The sequence below is a fragment of the Mustela lutreola genome, chromosome 3, assembly GCF_030435805.1.
Source record: "Mustela lutreola isolate mMusLut2 chromosome 3, mMusLut2.pri, whole genome shotgun sequence".
NCBI lineage: Eukaryota > Metazoa > Chordata > Mammalia > Carnivora > Mustelidae > Mustela > Mustela lutreola.
In genome coordinates this window covers 85,961,756-85,982,478 of record NC_081292.1, presented here as the reverse complement: position 1 = coordinate 85,982,478, position 20,723 = coordinate 85,961,756, and the positions used below count along the sequence as shown (strand labels likewise).

The window sequence follows — 20,723 nt, the reverse complement described above, 5'->3', positions numbered from 1 at the left end:
ACTTGCAGTACAGTACTGTAAGTGTTTGAGAGAAAGAAGAAGGGTACTTCTTTTTGTGATATACTTATAGTACAGTACTATAAGACTTTGAGAGAAAGACCACATTCACATAAATTTTATTATAATTCTATATTATTACTAGTTATTTTTAATCTCTTATTGTGCCTAATTTATACGTTAAGTTTTATTTCTGGTATGTATGTATATGAAAAAACGTAGTCTGTATAGGATGTAGTACTATGTAGTTTCAGGCATTTACTGAGGGTCTTGGAATGTATCCCCTCAAGAGAAGGGGGAACTAATGCATTTCGTTCTGACCTCTCCATCCCTATGAAGTCCTGTGTTCTCTTCACTTCTGGATGTGAGTTTCCAGCACAGGCCAAATGTGGTTGACTATTTGCTGACATTTTTCCAGGATAACGGTTCATACTTAGGGGTGATTTTGTCTGCCAGGGGACATTAGCAATGTCTCAAGCCATTTTTGATAGTTATGATTGGTGAGACCGTGCTGTTATCATCTAGTTGGTAGGAGCTAGGTATGCTCCTAAACAACCCTACAGTGTACAAGAGACTTCCTACCACATTATCCAGCCCAAATGGCAGTTGTACTGAGGTTAAGAAGCCCTGCTCTGGAATGAAGTGTAAAACTTTAAGATACTAAAAGAAAAGACTTTTTGTAATAAAAAGATGAATTGAGTTTGGAGTTCTCAAGTAATGTATACAGATTTTTAGTTTCAAGCAAGTTAATTTTTAGTCTAAACTGCTTTGTGGTTTTTTGTTTGTTTGTTTGTTTTTGTGGCCTGTTGTTAATATTTATTCAGAATTTGTGCTGTGGGGAAAACATGTGAGTCTAGTGCTTATTAGTGGGTTATCAGCTACCTGCAGTAATTTAAGCATGCAAATGAGATTGTGAAAAGTATAATGGAACTAAGCTATTTGTTTGAGAACTTTTTTCATTTATGTTTTCTTATTTCAAATGTGCCTAGTAACAGGTGACTACCCAGGCAGTTTTTGGAGGTAAGGAATGAGGGATGTCCTTTTTTAAGCTCTTAAAAAAGGCTTAACTATAAAATCCTCAGAAAAGGCCAAATATAGTAAACTTCTTGTTTTATATTTAGATTAGCAAATGATGAAAACTCTAGTGCTACCCTGCACACTCACACACCAGTTCACACCCACCAACAATGACCCTCATACACTTATATCCTCTTCATTCTCTTTAACCAAGTGTCTGCTACAGTGTCAGGGACACAGTCCATGTTGACCCATCAAAATAGAGAGGGCTCCTCATGGGAGACCCCATGCCTACTCAACAAAGATCCGTTTCAACTAAGTGTACTGTTTTCATTTAATAATCTATTATTAAATTATTAATAAATAATAAATAATTTAGTAATTAAATTACTACATTTATTAATAAATCAGTAAATTTATTAAGAAATTTATTATTAAATTATTTATTTCATTTAATAAATTCATTATTTTATAAAGGTATTAAATGAGGAGAGCTTACTAATACACTAGAAATTTTTAGAATGTTGAAGGATAAATTTTTGGTGATACTAGAACAAAATGGAACTGATCTGCAAAACGAAGTAATGGGAAAATAAAATACCTACGATGCTTAAGTATTTTAGCGTGTGCCTTAAGTAAAGAAAGGAGACATCAACAGAAGAAGTTTTGATTCATCTGTCTAGGATTCCTTATGTGATATTATGTCCAATTTTATAGTCCATTTTTCAAAAAAAAATTTTTTGAATTAGAAATTAAGTAGAAGAAAGTAAGAAACATTTTAGGAAATGTTAGGAAAAAGAGGCTGTGACTCCTTTTTTTTTTTTTAAGATTTTATTTATTTATTTGACAGAGATCACAAGTAGACAGAGAGGCAGGCAGAGAGGGGGGGGGCGAAGCAAGCCCCCTGCTGAGCAGAGAGCCCCGATGCGGGGCTTGATCCCAGGACCCTGGGATCATGATCTGAGCCGAAGGCAGAGGCTTTAACCCACTGAGCCACCCAGCCACCCCAAGTGACTCATATTCTTAAATAGGACCTATTGATAGTAAATACAGAATAACAGTTTAACCTATAAGTAACTATTTACAAAGTTATTTCAGTGAATATAACCAGAAGATAATGGAATAAAAGGACATGTAAATATGAACTTGAATAAAGAATTCTCCTGATTTAATTGCATTTCTTTTAATATTTTTCAGAGTTCTATAGAAATTTTGGAATATTCATCAGATAGTGAAAAGGAGGATGACTCCATTGATTCAGAATCTTCTCTCAAATACCACATGGATTTTGAATCTGTTGATAGACAGATACCGGAGAGACCTATAAAGCAGAAGGTGAAATCTGCAGAAACCACTTTGTACACACCCCAGAAACAGATGTTTCCGAGGACTCCAGAAACATCAGCAAACAAGAAGAAGCTTTTGAGGTTAAATTACACCTTTTTTTTTCTTTTTAAATACTGTTTTTTTAAAAGTTGATATCTTTCTTTTAAATCCAAATACCTAAAATGTTAATTTAAAAATACTTAAACTTGTTTACTTGGGGAAGAAAATTGACAGAATAGAATTGGAACTTCAATAAGCAATTATAGAATTTCTCATTTCTGGAAATGATTTTAGGGAACTGTTTATACAAGTCATGCATTCACTGTTTCAGTCATAACAGCTGACATGACTATTTCCTTAATGGGATTGGTTATTTGGGTTTATCAGATTTTATTGAGCATCAGTATTCCAGATACTTAGACAATTAAGACAAGTATTAAGATGATTCCTGTTTTTGAATAAGTTATATTATAAAGAGAGAAATAGAAATAAATAAATTCAATTATTTTTACAAATATGATTACAGAGATTGTCCAAGGGAACACTTGCAAATGCAAAGATGGATGAGAGAGCAAAGACACAGCAAAGATAGCAAAGATAGGAAACTGGCTTTATGTATATGAATAATCACAAGGGCCAGGCTATGGTGGGGGGGTCACACAGAACATGTGAAGGGGATAGGAGTATGCCTTCTAAGAGCTGTGTCCCAATTCTGTGTAATATATGGTTAATTTGTGTTTTAAATTAGAGCAAAACAATGAAAAGAAAATTTCAATGAAAGTGAGAACTTGGGGCGCCTGGGTGGCTCAGTGGGTTAAGCCGCTGCCTTCGGCTCAGGTCATGATCTCAGGGTCCTGGGATCGAGTCCCACATCGGGCTCTCTGCTTGGCGGGGAGCCTGCTTCCCTTCCTCTCTCTCTGCCTGCCTCTCTGTCTACTTGTGATCTATCTCTGTCAAATAAATAAATAAATAAATCTTTAAAAAAAAATAAAAAAAAAAAGTTTAAAAAAAAAATTAAAAAAAAAAAAAAAAGAAAGTGAGAACTTGTGGGAACCAGTGCCACATGAGGAAACTTAGTGGAGAGTTTGAAGGAAAAAGGAGTTTCAGTAGAAAGAGTAAATGTGGCAGTAAAAAACACAGATTTGGATCTGTTTAGGAAATGTTTATGTCAAGAGTGGGCAGGTACAGTGCATACTAAAAACTCAATGGCAATGTTAGTGAGCTAGTAGGGGCAGAAGCCAAGAGACCCATGGTTCAAGGAGTATCCAAGACAAAGAGTGGAGACAGTGCTGAGGTTCTTCTGCTAGGACTGAGATTTTAGGCGAGAAGTCAGATGTAGAGATTAGCTGCTAGTGGCTTGAAAGGGATCTTGGGTCCAAAAGAGTCATCAGAGGCAAGATGAGTCCTATTTAGAAAATAACAAGGAAAACCCAGTGGAGACAGACTGGTTAGGGATAATTGCTCTGTCAGTGTCCAGGGAAGGAAGTGGGGTGGTGGATCAGGAAAGAAGAGGCCTGTCTTAAGTGTGGGAGTGGAGGGACAAGCATTAGGATGCCACGGAGTCTAGTGGACTGGATGTAGCTTGGTGGGTTACTTCATGTCTATTCCATATATATCTATATATATATATAAAATAAAATAACTTAGAAGGCCTTATGCCCAAAGTAGAGAAATTTAAAGTGTCAAAAAAGGACAGTGGTGGTCTGTATTAGTCTCTGGAAAGAGCGGGAAAGGAAGACAGTTAAAGGGATTTGAATGCCCTTGCTGAAGTTGATGCCACGTAATCACAGAAAGCCATGTCCCGAACCCTAGTGATGGCCTACTATGTGCTGAGCACTGTTGCTTATCCTGGAGACATAGCAACTAAAGCATTGACTCTGTAGGGGAGTGTGTTTTGAGGACCCAAGAAGTAAAGTAGAAGTAATATCAAAAGAAGATAAACTTTATGGAAAGAAATCAGAAAAAGAGGAATCAAGACTGGCTAAGAGGTGTGGGGAAGGGGATTTCATGGAGCTGACAGTGCCTAAGATGAGGCAAGAGGGTGGTGCAGGGGATCAGATGGTTTTGTTTTATCTGGTTTTTCTTTATGTTTGTTTGGTTGGTTGGTTGGTTTGGTTCTTCTTGGTGAGAAAATCATGAGGCCTTTTTTTTTTTTTTTTTTTTTTTTTGAGGGAGGGAATTGTTAGCCTTTACCTTTATTGTAAACTGGGGTCTGAGTTTTTATTATTGATTTGCTTCTATACTTTCAAACAAAAATTGGGTTTTTTCCCCCACTATCTTTACTATTTGGCATTGAATTCTTTTATATGTATACAGGTGTTTGGCAAGAATGTATGAAGCTTTCTATTTTGTGTGGTCAGTTCTGTCAGTTGGTCATATTTTGTCACCCACCCACCCCATTACTTTTTAAAAGTAGAAGGTGTGTCTGTGATTTTAGTAGTAATAATGTCCTTTTACACTTACTGTGCTCTTTTTTCTTTTAGTCTTATGAAAATATAAATGATATATAGCACTGTTTAAGCCTAATGACTTGACTTACATATATTGTGAAATGGTGACCACTGTAAGTTTAGTTAACATTATCAACTCCTATAGACACCAAAAAAAAAAAAACAAAAAAAGAAGGAAAGAAAAGAAAAAAAAATCTGTTTCCTTATGATAAGATCTTTTACTTTTAGGATCTACTCTCTCAGCAGCTTTCAAATATAATATACGGCAGAGTTAACCAAAGTCCTCATGTTGTACATTATATGTCCAATACTTACTTATTTCATAACTGTAAGTTTGTACTCTTTGACCACCTTCCTTTACTTCTGCCCCCCACCGCCCCTTGTAGTCACCATAAATCTGATCTTTTTTTCTATGAGTTTGTGGTGGGTTTTTTTGTTTTCGTTTTTGTTTTTGTTTTGTGTTGTTTTTAGATTCCACATGTAAGTGAGATCATACAATATGTATGTATACTTATCTGTCTTACTTATTCCACTTAGCATAATGCCCTCAAGGTCCAGAATGTTTCTACAAAAGACAGGAGTTCCTTCTTTTTGTGGCTGAATAATCCGGTCAGTGTGTGTGTGTGAGTGTACCACATTTTCTATATCCATTCATCTATATTCTGGGAGTCAATGGATTGCCAGGTTGTTTCCATTTTTTAGCTATTGTAAATAATGCTGCAGTCAACATGCGGGTACAGATACCTCTTCAAAATAGTGATTCATTTCCTTCAGGTATATACCCAGCAGAAGAATTGCTGGATCATATAGTAGTTCCTTTTTAATTTTTTGAGGAACCACTATACTGTTTTCCGTAGAGGCTACACCAACTTAAATTTCTACCAACAGTGCCCAAGACTTTCTTTTTCAAATTAACAAGAATTTGTTATCTCTTGCCTTTTTGGAATAATCATTCCGACAAATGTGAGGTGATGTCTCATTGTGGTTTTGATATGCATATTCCTAATGATTAGTGATGTTGAATACCTTTTCTTGTACTTGTTGGTCATTTAAATATCTTCTTAAGAAAAATGTCTAGGGGCACCTGTGTGGCTCAGTGGGTTGATCCTCTGCCTTTGGCTCAGGTCATGATCCCTGGGTCCTGGGATTGAGCCCCACATCAGGCTCTCTGCTCGGTGGGGAGCCTGCTTCCCCCTCTCTCTCTGCCTGCCTCTCTGCCTACTTGTGATCTCTCTCTCTCTGTGTCAAATACATAAATAAAATCTTTAAAAAAAAAAAAAAAGAAAAATGTCTATTTAGGTTCTTTGCCCATTTTAAAATTGAGGGGTTTTTTTTGCTATTCTGTTGTATTTTGTATATAACTTTATGTATTTTATATATTAACTCCTTATCAAGTATGTGATTTGGAAATATTTTCTCTTATTCTGTAGGCTGCCTTTTCATTTTGTTGATTATTTTTTTTGCCATGCAGAAGCTTTTTAGTTTGATTGTAGTCCCTCTTGTTCATTTTATTCCTGTGGTTTAAGTGTCATACAAAAAATTATTGCCAAGACCCACATCAAGGAGTTTTTTCCCTATATTTTCTTCTAGTTTTGTGGTTTTATGGATTAAGTTTTTAATCTACTTTGAATTAATTTTTATGAGTCATATAAGAATAGGAGTCTAGTTTCATTTTTTTACGTGTAAATATCCAATTTTCCCAGCACCATTTATTGAAGAGACTCTCTTTTCTCTACTTGTATTCTTGGCAGCCTTAGCAAATTTTATTTGACTCTGTATGGGTATATTTTGGGCTTTGTATTCTGTTCCATTTGTCTATATGTCTGTTTTTATGCCAATACCATACTGTTTTGATTGCTACAACTTTATCATATAGCTTGAAATCAGTATGTGTGATATTTTCCACTTCGTTGTAGTTTCTCAGGATTGCTTTGTCTATTTGGGGTTTTTGTGGTTTCATATACATTTTAAGATTGCTTTTTCTATTTCAGTGAAAATGCCATTGGACTCTTGATAGGGATTGCATTGAATCTATAGATGTCTTTGGGTAGTTGTGGATATTTTAACAAATTAATTCTTCTCATCCATGAACATTGGCTATCTTTCCATATATTTGTCTTGTCTGCAGTTTTTTCATCATGATTCTATACATAGAAAATCCTAAAGACTCCACTGAAAAACTGTTAGATCTAATCAATGAATTCATTAAAGTTGCGGAATGTGAAATGAACATACAAAATTCAGTAGGAGATATGTATGTACCCTAACAACAGATTAACAGAAAAATAAGTTAAATTTCATTTATAATAGCATCAAAAATAATAAAATAGTTAGGGATAAATTTAATCAAAGAGATGAAAGAGCTCTATACTGAAAATTAGAAGACATTGATGAAAGAAATCATGAGGCTTTTGACCATGTTCATTTGTACCTTATATATCTGAATAAGATATGGGTCTGAACCTCAGTGACTGTGCTGGTGGTAGATGTAGGCTCCCATGTCCAGATGGTTTTAAAGCACCAGCAGGGTCAGTTTGCTGGAGATCAAATGCAGATTGAAAGGAATATCTGTCTGTGAGGCCTGAGCCTTAGGCGCTTTGCAGTGGTTGGAGCCCAGAGAAAGAGGCTGCTATGAGAAAAATTAAATCTAAGAGAGTGCGGTGTCCTGGAAGTTAGGTGAAGATGTGCCTTTGAAAAGGAAAAAGGGCAACCAACTGTGATGGATGTTGCTGGGTTGCACGGTGGAGGGCAAGGAATATATATAGGGCTTTCTTGGTGGTATGGTTGGCTAAGCCAGACTATTGTGGGTTTAAGAGAGAGTGGAAAAAGGGAAGCTGAGGACAGCATGAATAGAAAATTCTTTCATGGAGTTTCGCTTTAAGAGGTGTGGAGAACTGGTTGTTAACTAGAAGGAATGTGGAGGTGTGGTTTTTGTTTTGTTTTGTTTCATTTTTGTATGGGTGGGTATTATAGCACATGTTGTATATTGATGTTTTCCTATCAATAGGGAAAAAAGTCCTCAGTAGGGGAGAGAAGATAACTATTGGTCTGATTTAGTGACAGGAGTGTGCAAATGGAGGGGTATGCAGGGTCAGGCGCATAGACACTCATCTGTGAACAGATGGGAGGACAGAGTCTCCTCAGGTGGAGGTTGCAGATAGCTGTATATGGCAGTGAGATCTTTCTGATCACTTCATTTTGTCAGTGAAATGGAAAATATCTTCATTAGCTGAGAGTAATGTCAAGATGATGGCATTGGAGGAATGAGGATAGAGAGTAGATGACATAGTCCTATAGTGGAGGAGTCAGTGGACAAGGGATGTGCATTAGGATTATCTGGCAAGATACAGTTCTATTGGGAGTTGTCATTTTGAGTTTGAGATCAACCTATCAATACGAATCGAATTGTGGGGCTGCAAATGTGGAACAGGCAGAGCTTGAGACTATCCAGTGAGTACAAAGAAAGTAGTCAATAAAAGTTCCATGTAGTGATTGTAATACAGAACCACGAAATCTAGGCCAGGTAAGGTCAGAAATAAGAATAGGCAAGGTGTGGAGTACAAAGAGATGGGAGGGGGTAGCACCAGCCTATTCTAGATTGGGAAGAGGTTGGTCAAACACATTTAAAGTGCTGATACGAGAGGTAATAAATTAGACAGGTAAGAATGATGGGTGTTCAGAATTGAATTAGTGGAAGAAAACAGTTTGTAACTTCAAGACTTAGAGAATGAGTGGGGCAGATGAATGGCTAAAGTGAGGTAGAAGAGGACTTCATGGATTGGGGAGGTTCTAAGGTATTAGAAGCCTGGTAGCCATTGAAATCACCAAGAATGGTAGCCTTAAGCCCAAGCCTACAAAGGATGTGTGGTACAGCCCTGAATGTGCCTGCCTCTGGGTAGGGATGGACTGTTTTCCCCCTCTTCTATGCTTCACAGCTGGAGTATAAGGGAGCTGGAAGCCTTCATGGCTTTCTTTTCTTGGCCCTCTATGTCTTTTGGGTGGAAAGGAGAGAAGGGAGGGCAGCTGCAGTTTAAGGTCACTGCCAGGAAATCCTCAGGGGGAGGAGTAAGATGAAGGTAACATTCAAAGAAGTTGAGGACATAAAGTTTTTGTTGATGATCTTAGCAACTCCAGCAATATGCAAATGATTGTTTTCTTGTGGTTTCTAAATTATAACTAAATAAGGGATGTCTGTTTTATGATCATTCCTTTAAAGTTAATGTGTTTAAATATTAAAAATTAATTTGATGTGATTGTCGATCTCAGGCATTCAAACTAGAAGACTGTTGACAATAGGAACCAACTTTGCTAAACTGACTAGGGAAAAAAAAAGATTCCCCATGATGGCAGTTTGCTGACCTCCTTCTGAAGGAGGGAAAAAGATAATGTATTTTGATTCATAGGCTTCTTTGTAATGAAAGCATTTAGAGCATCATGCATTAAGAGAGGAAAATCTCTTAGCTAGCTGTCTAATAATGATCAAGGAAAGTTTTGCATTAAATATTTGGTTTGTTGAAGTGAACTCTTGAGAAAATGCTGAGCATACTGATGTCCTAGTAATCTTCACAATAAAAAAATCACCAACTTTTGTCACAGAAGGACAACAGAGTACCTGAGAAATAAACTGCTGCTAAGGAAAAACAAAGACAAAAAAAAAAATGAGTCTAAGTAATAGATTTTCCTTAACTAGAATGAATAAACTAGTGATTAGAAGAATTTGTTGCTTTTGTTTGTTTGTTTTTAACCTGATAATGGCTCACTAGTAAGGATCAAGTTAAGTAGCTGTAGGCATTTCAAGGTTGGAAAACATTGTCCTTTTACCCTGGCATCGCCCCATATAGAAATATTACTCAATCTCTTTGGGCTTACTTTTTGTTGTTGTTTTTTAAATTTTTATCTTTTTGATTCATGGCTTCATTCTGTTTAAGTTATAACTAATAAAAGTCAATGCAAAATTGGTCCTACATTTAAGTAGGTTTTTAATAGTAAAGCCATATTTCTCCATTCTTATCATCAGGTTATTTTTCACAATGTCTATTATATCTAACAGAAAGCAAAACTTGAAAATATTTTACTATATTTATTTAAGTTGTTTTTTCTTTACTTATATAGGTTATGAAAAATATTTCAAAGAGCTTTATTTCTGGAAATGTTGGAATATTTTTGAATCTTTATTCTTTTTCACTTAATATTGTTTTTGTAGAAATGCTTAGCCCTGTTGAATTGATGCCAGGAATCTTTACAGATAGGTTACCAATCAATATTTTTATATAAACAATAATTAGAATATCTTAACTTGCTTAGTGAATTTTTTTTTCTTCATTGGTGTTTTGAATTTTATCTCTAAATAACTTTGCTCACTATATTGGAAAGAGTCAGTTTTAAGGCTCTGATCTAAAATGGCAATGTAAGAGCCTCTTGAACTCACTTTTCCCATGAAGACACCAAATCTGTACCTCCACTTGAAGCAGTTCCTCTTGAAAAAAATTCCAGAAATTGAGTGACTGCTATACATTGGATGAATTAGAAAGTACCCACATTGAAAAGGGTAGGGAAGGATAATATACACTCTATCCACAAATCCTACCCCTGGCATGGTGGCATACAATAGTTAGGGAACTCATAACTCCCTAGTTTTCTATGAGGAGCAGAGTTTGAACCCAACAACTAGCGTCCCAACTTTTAAGACTTTCACTGGAGAGATGAGCCCCCAAAACACCTAGCTCTGAAATAGGGTTTGTATCCACAAGACCCACAAGACTATAGCAAACAAAGAAATAGTTCTTAAACTGGCTTGGACTTGATGTGGTTTTCCTTCCAGAGCTCAACACAAAAAGAGTATTTAACACCCATCTTCCAGTCTTTTCCTGAAACCTGCTTATTTGTGTACTTTAAAAGCTGCTGCTAAGTGAGAATCAGGCTTCTAATTTATCACATACCTAGATTCTGACTGCCATCCTCCCCAGAGATCAGGGAGGTCATCAGGTAACATCTCTGTGCACACTGTAGGTCTTCAGTGTCTCCCAGAGGGTACATCTCTTGATCTCCTGGCTCTGATGGGTAGGGTGACTTGTGATTTATGGATCCCACAGATCTGTAGCAAACAAGGAAGCAGGTCTTAGCTGGCTATCTCAGAGCAGAGGGAGCAGAGAAAAATGCCCAGCTCCCAGTTTTTTCCTGAAAGAAGTATGCTTGCATACTTTAAAAGCTGCTAAGGGTTCAGCTTTCTGTCAGCCTATATCTAGGTGCTGACTGAGATCCTGCCCTTTGGCACACCGACCGGTTATTGACACCCATAACTACTGGGAGCTACTAAGAACAAAGAATGCTGCTTTGACTTCTGCAAAGATTTGGGAGACAACTAAGAGCTCAGGGCAGGCTGAACAGTAAGGTTCATCTCCTACACAAGACCACTTTATAAAGACTGGAAGAGATGGCTGTTTTACTAATGCATAGAAACCAAAACAGAGAGTCAAGGATAATGAAGAAACAGGAATACGTTCCAAAAAAAAGAACAAGGAAAAGCTCAAGATGCAGACCTTAATAAATGGAGATAAGTCATTTGTTTGACAAAGTGTTCAAAATAAGAGTCATAAAGATGTTTACCATGGTCAGGAGAATAATGCATGAACAAAGTGAGAATTTTAGGAGAAAGAAAATAAAAGAATATACCAAACAAAAACCACAGACCTGAAAAGAATACAGTAACAACAGAAAAATTCAAAAAACTAGATTGGCTGGAAGAAAAGATCAGTAAACTCAAAGAATAAGCAGTGGAATTCATCCAAACACAAGAACAAAGAAAAAATTGGAAAAAACTGGAGATACCGTAAGGGATTTAAAGGATGCCATCAAGTGGGTGAATTTTTGCATTATAGTTTTCCAGAAGAGAGACAGAAAGGAGTAGAAAGATTATTGAAGAAATAATGGCTGAAAACTTACCTAATCTGGGGAAAGAAATGGGCATCTAGATCCAAGAAGTCCACAGAGTTATAAATAAGATGAATTCAAGAGACCCACACCAAGAAACATGATGAAATCATGAAAAGTTAAAGAAGATAATTTTTTTAAAGATTTTATTTGTTTATTAGAGAGAGATAGAAAGTACAGGCAGGGGGAATGACAGGCAGAGGGAAAAGCAGGCTCCCTGCTGAGCAAGGAGCTCAATGTGGGGCTTGATTCCAGGAGCCTGGGATTATGACCTGAGCCAAAGGCAGACAGACACTTAACCAACTGAGCCACCCAGGCATCCCAAGAAGAGAATTTTTAAAGCAGCAAGAAAAAATCATCTTGTTTTGTATACAGTAACCTCCATGGATTTTCAGCAGTGGATTTTTAACAGAAACTTGGCAAGCAGGCAGGGAGTGGCATGATATATTTGGTGTGCTAAAAGAAAACAAAACTTGACAACCAGAAATACACTACCCACCAAAGTTGTCCTTCTGAACTGAAAGAGAATTGAGTTTTACACATCTGCAAAAGCTAAGGGAATTCATCAACACTAGTTTAGCCTTGCAAGAATTGTTAAAGAGACTTGTTCAAGCTAAAACAAAAGGACACTAATGATTAACTGGAAAACATGAAAGTATAATCTCATTGGTAAATGTAAATATATAGTTAATGTCAGAATATTTTAATGATGTGATGGTGTTGGGTAAATCACATACTGTGAAGATTAAAAGACAAAAGTATTCAAAAATCTATACAAAAATTTGTTAATGGCTAAACAAGATAAAAAGATACAACTTGTGACATCAAAAACATTGTGGCAGGAAGGGGGTGGGATTATGGACATTGGGGAGGGTATGTGCTTTGGTGAGTGCTGTGAAGTGTGTAAACCTGGTGATTCACAGACCTGTACCCCTGGGGATAAAAATATATGTTTATAAAAAATAAAAAATTAAAAAAAATACGAAGTTCCAAAAAGAATATTTGGAGAGTTAATGAATGAAAATATAAATGGAGATTTATTTTATCAATAAACAGAGTGTGTTCAAGGCTCAAGATTTTTATGTTATAGCAGTAATTCTAGACTGGAAAATCTAAAATAGGTGTTACTAAATGCTCATGTTAGTCATAAAAGCCTTGGTAAAGCTTAGCAAAGGATGTCTCACTTTAAGTTATGTGACTTCCTGTTGAACACTCCAAGATAAACCAGTTTGAAAAAGGACCTCTAAATAAATGAATGGGTTGAACCTACACAGGGTCATTATCCAAACACAGTTAAATGTGAGAGGAAATCTTCCAAAAGTGATGACTTGGGCTTCAAATGACTGGTCCTGATCTGTCACTAATGAAATGTCTGGTTAGCTATCTGGCCTCCTGGTTTACAGCGAGCATGCCTCCCTACTCCAAGATATTCATTTCTCTGCTCTCTATACTATATTAAGTCTGGGAGGCTGGTGGTAGGGAGGTATTCTTCATTTCCTCCCTCTCCCCCAAAATGGCATGTTTTGTTTTTACTTTTCTGATTATAAAGGCAATGTATTATGAACAGCTAACAATGAAGGTATATATAATGCAAAACACCATCAAGATACATATTTACATTTTGTATATGATATTTATAGTCACCCAAATGAGATCAGATAAGATACACTGTTTTTTCACTTGAATTTTGAACTTGATAAAGCATGGTCATGAACCCACACAGAGCTACTAAAGCAGCCTGAAGCCTGTGGGTACCACTGTACAATGTAACTCTCCCAAGTGCCCTAGCACTTTGCTGACAGACATGTCTCATGTCAAATTTTTTTGCTACTATAAATACCATTTAATAAAATTCCCCAGGTGTACATATTTGTATAAATGCTGGATTGTATCTTAATGTGAAACACCTAGAAATAGAGTTGCCTTGTCAAAATGAGTGCATTTTACCCTAAAGATTTTTTTTAAATATCCTTTGGAAATGCTGGTCCCATCCTCAATGTCACCAATAAAGCATAAAATTGTGTTCACCACAAAAAAAAAAAAAAGTTCCCAATTAAGTTTTAGTAAAACAAATTGAAAAAAAGGTTCATACACCATTATCAATTGGGATTGATTCCAAGGATGAAGGATGGTTCAACTTACACAAATCAATCAACGTGATATATAAACCACATTAAGAAAATGAAGTAGAAAAATCATGTATCTCAATAGATACATAAAATGCTTTTGATAAACATCAGCATCAGTTCATAAGAAAAATGACAGTGATTTGAGTATAGAGAGAAAGTACCTCAATATAAAAAGGCACATATAATAAGCCTACAAGTGGCATGATACTCCTAAGATAGGAACAAGACCCTGATGCCCTGTCTTGTCACTTTTATTCAACAGATTACTAAATAAGTCCTAGCCAAAGCAATTAGGCAAGAAAAAGAAATAAAAGGCATTTAAATTGCAGAGGAAAAAATAAAACTGTCTCTATTCACAGATTAAATGATATTATGTATAGAAAACCCTAAAGACTCCAGCAATAAACTATTAGAACTAGTAAGTGAATTCAGTGAAGTTGCAGGATACAAAATCAACATACAAAAATATACATTATCCAAAAGAGAAATTAAGAAAATAATCACATTTATAATTGCATCAAAATATTAAAATACCTAGGGAGAGGGGCACCTGCGTGGCCTAGTTGGTTAAGCATCTGATGTCAGCTCAGGTCATGGTCTCAAGGTCCTGGGATCCAGCCTCAAATCAGGCTTATCTCACAGCAGGGAGCTGGCTTCTCCTTTCCCTTCTCCTCCTGCCCCTCCCCATGCTCACGCACTCTCTCAAATAAACAAAATCTTAAAAAATATATACTTAGGAAGAAATTTCACCCAGGAGGTGAAAGTACTGTACACTGAAAAGTATAAGACATTGGTGAAAGAAATCAAGGAAGACAAAAATAAATGTGCTCCTAGATTGGAAGAATTAATGTTGTTAGTATGTTAATACTGCCCAAAGCAGTATTAACAGATTGACAGATTTGGTCAACCCCTATCAAAATTCCAATTTTATTTTTCACAGGAGTAGAACAATCTTAAAATTTGCATGGAGCCACAAAAGACTTTAAAGAGCCAAAACAATCAGGAGAAAGAACAAAGCTGGAGGCGTCACACTTCCTGATTTCAAGCTATATTACAAAGCAGCAGCAATCAAAACAGTATGGTACTGGTATAATAACATACATATATTTCAGTGGAAAATAATGGAGAGTCTGGAAATAAACCCATGCATATATGGTCAATTTCTTTGTGGCAAAGGAGCCAAGAATATACAATGGGGAAAGGACAGTCTTTTCAATAAATGGGTGTGGGGAGAATTGGACAACCACATGCAAAAGAATGAAACTAGTCTATGATCTTCTATAATACACAAAAATTATACTGAACTTTAGTGCTAAATATACTAAAGATTTGAATTTAAGACCCAAAACCATTAAACTCTTAGATGAAGACATGGTGGGTATGTTCCATGACATAGATCTTGGCAATGAATTTTTGGATTTGATGCCAAAAGCAAAGGCAACCAAAGCAAAAATAAAGACGTGGGACTACGTCAGACTGAAAAGCTTGTGCACCAAAAAAGAAAACCACTAACACATGATAAAGGCATTCTTCGGAAAAGTAGAAAATATTTGCAAGTTATATATCTATTAAAAGATTGATATTCAAAATACATAATGAACGTCTACAACTCAGCAAAAAAAAACAATCCAGTTAAAAATAGGCAGAGGAATTGAATAGATACTTATCCAAAGAAGATATACAAATGGCCAACAGGTACGTGAAAAAGGTGCTCTAAATCACTCTCATTAGGGTAATGTAAGACAAAGCTCAATGAGTTATCAGTCATGCCTGTTAGAATGAATATAATCAAAAAGACAAGAGTTATGGGTGCCTGGGTGTCTCAGTTTGTTGAACATCTGACTCTCTGGTTTGGGCTCAGGTCATGATCCTCAGGGTCATAAGATCAAGCCCTGTCTTGGGCTTTGTGCCATGGGGAGTCTGCTTCTCTCCCTCTGTCCCACCCACCACTCGTGTGCATGTATACACTCTCTCTAAAATAAATTAATAAATCCTTAGGGGAAAAAGATGTGGTAACAAGTGCTGGTGGGGATGTGAAGAAAAGTGAAACTATGTGCACTATTGGTAGGAATGTAAATTGGTACAGCCACTATGAAAAACAGTATGGAGGTTTCTTTAAAAAAAAAAAAAAAAGAACTATCTTATGATTCAGCAATTCACTGTTCAACAATAAATCCATAAGAAATGAAAACAGGATATCAAAGAAATATTCGTATTTATCATAGCATTATTCAAAATTAGTTAATATGTGGAAACAATCTAATCTCAGCCAGTGGATAAATGGATAGGAAGATGTGATGTACATACACACATACACGCGCACACTCACAAATATTATATAGTCATGAGAAAGCTGGGAGTCCTGCCGTTTGTGACAACATAGATGGACCTTCAGGGCGTTTCGCAAAGTAAACTAGACAGAGAAGAGTAAGTACTGGTATCACTTAGAAGTGTATATATGGAGAATGTGGTAAAAGGGTACCAGGTATAAGATGAGTAAGTTGTGAGGATTTAAAGTAAAATATAGTAATAGCTACTACCTTTGAGCTTTGATAAACTATAATAGTTTGTAGATTGAAGAATAAAAAAACATCTGGCAAAATGTAAAAACAAAATAAAGTAAAACATAGTGACTAATGTTAACACTGTGTTGCACAATTAAAATATGCTAAGAGAGTAGAGTTTTAATGTTTTCATCATACACAGAGAAGTTAAGTATGTGTGGTAATGAATTTGTTAATTAACTACATGGGAAGAATCCTTTTACAATGTATATAAAATCTCCACAATGTACACTTTAAGTATCTTAGTAAATATGTTAATTATACTTCAGTGGAACTTTTAAAAAAAAGTTAATTTGCATGTATACAAACAGAACCTTCTTAAACTGCCTGCATGACTTTCCCCGCTCCTTCCCCCACTTAAATTATGTGGTACAGGGGGCACTGGGTGATTCAGTCAGTTAAGCTCTTGCCTTTGGCTAAGGTCATGATCCCAGTGTCCTGAGATGGAGCCCCAGGTCAGTGTCCCCGTTCAGTTTCGAGTCAGCTTCTCCTTCTCCCTGCTTGTGCTCTCTCTTCTCTCTCTCTCTCAAATTAATAAATAAAATCTTTAAAAAAAATAATGTGGTATAGGTTTTTACTAGGATTATGATTGTTGAATAGAAGTCATGGTGTTTCCACTCTTAAGTTTTGTTGCGTCTGATGAGAATTTCTTTGGGGAGATTGGAACAGAAATAATCTGTGAAGTACCAGTAAAGCTCCTAATGACTAAAAGCAAGCTCAAATGCTGATTCTATCTTACGGCTCTAGACATTCCCACTTGCTGAGAACTGTTCTGCATTTATTTTTACTTTATCTTTTTACTTTTCATCTTATAATTCCTACTGTTTCCTTGTGAGATTGTACAATTTACTTGGGATGTGACCTTAACCGTCTTCTACTTTCAGATTGCATTTTATCTCTCTTTTTTTCTTCTTGACAGTCACAGGATTGAAAACCAACATTTGACAAGAAACTGTCTAGATCATTGTACAAAGAATACAGTGGTTTGCTTTTTTTCTTGTGTCTATTATGAGTGCCTTTTTAAGTAGTACTGTCTAAGAGGCAGTAGATACTTCATTGAGGCTAAGCTTATGAATTCTGGAGCCAGAAAGTCTGGGTGTGCATCCAGGTGTGCCATTTATCACATGTCTCACCTTGCATAGGTGTTTAATTTCTCAGTGTCTCAGTTTATCATGTGTAAAATGAGGGTGACAGTAGTACTTACTTTTATAGTGTTGTTTAGAGAATGAGTATAAATGAGTTACTTTCAGTAAACAGAATAATATGAAGCAGAGCTATGCATATATTAAGTATATATATATATATATATATATATACACATATATATATATATAGCAGAGCTTCTTGGGAATTTTTGATTATGAGAATTTTAAACATATGTATATATACTTCTACACTACACATTCAGAAATAATATGCCATAGGAAAACAAGTGTCTGTAGAAAAACAAAGTAGGTAGTATGATAATATGTATAATTTGCATAAAAATAAGATCTTTCTGTATTTTCATTGTTAGTGTATAAGAAAGCCACTGATTTCTGTACATTGACTTTGTATCCTGCCATGTTGCTGAATTGTTGTATGAGTTCTAGTAGTTTGGGGGTGGAGTCTTTTGGGTTTTCCATATAAAGAATCATGTCATCTGCGAAGAGAGAGAGTTTGACTTCTTCATTGCCAATTTGGATACCTTTTATTTCTCTTTGTTGTCTGGCTGCCGTTGCTAGGACTTCTAATACTATGTTGAACAAGAGTGGTGAGAATGGGCATCCTTGTCATGTTCCTGATCTCAATGGGAAGGCTGCAAGCTTTTTCCCATTGAGGATAATATTTGCTGTGGGTCTTTCATAGATAGATTTGATGAAGTACAGGAATGTTCCCTCTATCCCTATACTTTGAAGCGTTTTAATCAGGAACGGATGCTGGATTTTGTCAAATGCTTTTTCTGCATCAATTGAGAGGACCATGTGGTTCTTCTCTCCTTTCTTATTAATTTGTTCTATCACATTGATTGATTTGCGAATGTTGAACCATCCTTGTAGCCCAGGAATGAATCCCACCTGGTCATGGTGGATAATCTTTTTAATGTGCTGTTGGATCCTGTGTGCTAGGATCTTGTTGAGAATCTTAGCATCCATATTCATCAGTGATATTGGTCTGAAATTCTCCTTTTTGGTAGGGTCTTTGCCTGGTTTGGGGATCAGGGTAATGCTGGCTTCATAGAAAGAGTCTGGAAATTTTCCTTCTGCTTCAATTTTTTGAAACAGCTTCAGGAGAATAGGTATTATTTCTTCTTTGAAAGTTTGGTAGAATACCCCCAGGAATCCATCAGGTCCTGGGCTCTTGTTTTTTGGGAGGTTTTTGATCACTGCTTCAACCTCTTTGATATCAGCCACAGCAACTTCTTTCAAGATATGTCTCCAAAGGCAAAGGAAACAAAAGTGAAAATGAACTTTTGGGACTTCATCAAAATCAAAAGCTTCTGCACAGCAAAGGAAACAGACAACAAAACAAAGAGGCAACACATGGAATGGGAAAAGATACTTGCAAATGACAGTACAGACAAAAGGTTGATATCCAAGATCTATAAAGAACTCCTCAAACTCAACACACGCAAAACAGACAATCATATAAAAAAATGGGCAGAAGATATGAACAGACACTTCTCCAATGAAGACATACAAATGGCTATCAGAGGGCACCTGGGTGGCTCAGTTGGTTAAGCAACTGCCTTCGGCTCAGGTCATGATCCTGGAGTCCCAGGATCAAGTCCCACATCAGGCCCTCTGCTCTTCAGGGAGCCGGCTTCTCCCTCTGCCCCTTGCCCCTTTCATGCTCACACTCTCTCTCTCTCAAATAAATAAAATCTTTAAGAAAAAAAAAAAAAATGGCTGTCAGATACATGAAGAAATGTTTATCATCATTAGCCATCAGGGAGATTCAAATTAAAACCACATTGAGATACCACTTTATACCACTTAGAATGGCCAAAATTAGCAAGACAGGAAACAACATGTGTTGGAGGGGATGTGGAGAAAGGGAAACCCTCTTACACCGTTGGAGGGGAATGCAAGTTGGTGCAGCCTCTTTGGAGAACAGTGTGGAGATTCCTCAAGAAATTAAAAATACAGCTTCCCTATGACCCTGCAATTGCACTACTGGGTATTTACCCCAAAGATACAGATGTAGTGAAAAGAAGGGCCATCTGTACCCCAGTGTTATTAGTAGCAATGGCCACGGTCGCCAAACTGTGGAAAGAACCGAGATGCCCTTCAACGGATGAATGGATAAGGAAGATGTGGTCCATATACACTATGGAGTATTATGTTTCCATCAGAAAGGATGAATACCCAACTTTTATAGCAACATGGATGGGCCTGGAAGAGATGATGCTGAGTGAAATAAGTCAAGCAGAGAGAGTCAATTATCATATGGTTTCACCTATTTGTGGAGCATAACAAATAGCATGGAGGACATGGGGAGTTAGAGAGGAGAAGGGAGTTGAGGGAAATTGGAAGGGGAGGTGAACCATGAGAGACTATGGACTCTGAAAAACAATCTGAGGGTTTTGAAGGGGTGGGGGGTGGGAGGTTGGGGGAACCAGGTGGTGGGTTTTGGAGAGGGCAGGAATTGCATGGAGCACTGGGTGTGGTGCAAAAACAATGAATACTGTTATGCTGAATAGAAATAAAAAATTTTAAAAAATAAGATCTTTCAGTCATTTCAGTGGAAAGAGCATAGGTTGCAAACTAAAAATCATAATAAAATCAGTAACACCAATGACTACTATTTCTTGAAGGTTTAAATACTGGGCATTATGATGTCTTTTCTGGTTTCAACAATTTATTTCGTCTAGCTAGCTATTGTAGAATATCCTTAACCTCTCTCTAAGCTCTGATTTTTAATCATCTATTTGGTATCTATTGATATTTGTTCTTTCTTAATAAAGGTATATTATTAGAATAAAATGATCTAATTATATCTATAAAATGATCTCTTTTACCTGTCTATCTTCAGTACATTATCTGTGTTTGAAATGATCTGGGTACATGATTGTATGAGATAATATACTGATAAAAATATGTAGCATGTGGTCATAATGGTGGTTAACAACTGATCCTGACTTCTCTTGAGAGCACAGATGTGTTTGAAGCTGCTGACTTCTATGACCCTAGATAGTTTACTGAATCCAAATGTTTGCATATATTTGTTTATATGTTTATAATATATATCAATGAATATTCATATTATATATGATTTAATTATGTTAATAAAAAGCCTTGTATTGTGTTAATATAAAATATACTTACTAC

The 20,723-nt window shown here is 36.3% G+C and overlaps 1 protein-coding gene across 7 annotated transcripts in view; it reads left to right on the top strand.

The window, feature by feature from the left end:
* Positions 1-20,723, top strand: part of SPIDR (scaffold protein involved in DNA repair) — a 609,776-nt gene that overhangs the window by 235,978 nt on the left and 353,075 nt on the right. For all 7 annotated transcript variants that reach the window (XM_059166493.1, XM_059166499.1, XM_059166494.1 and 4 more), the window contains one exon: positions 2,212-2,441. In XM_059166493.1, coding sequence (XP_059022476.1) covers positions 2,212-2,441 — 230 coding nt within the window. The remainder of the gene's footprint in view (positions 1-2,211; positions 2,442-20,723) is intronic.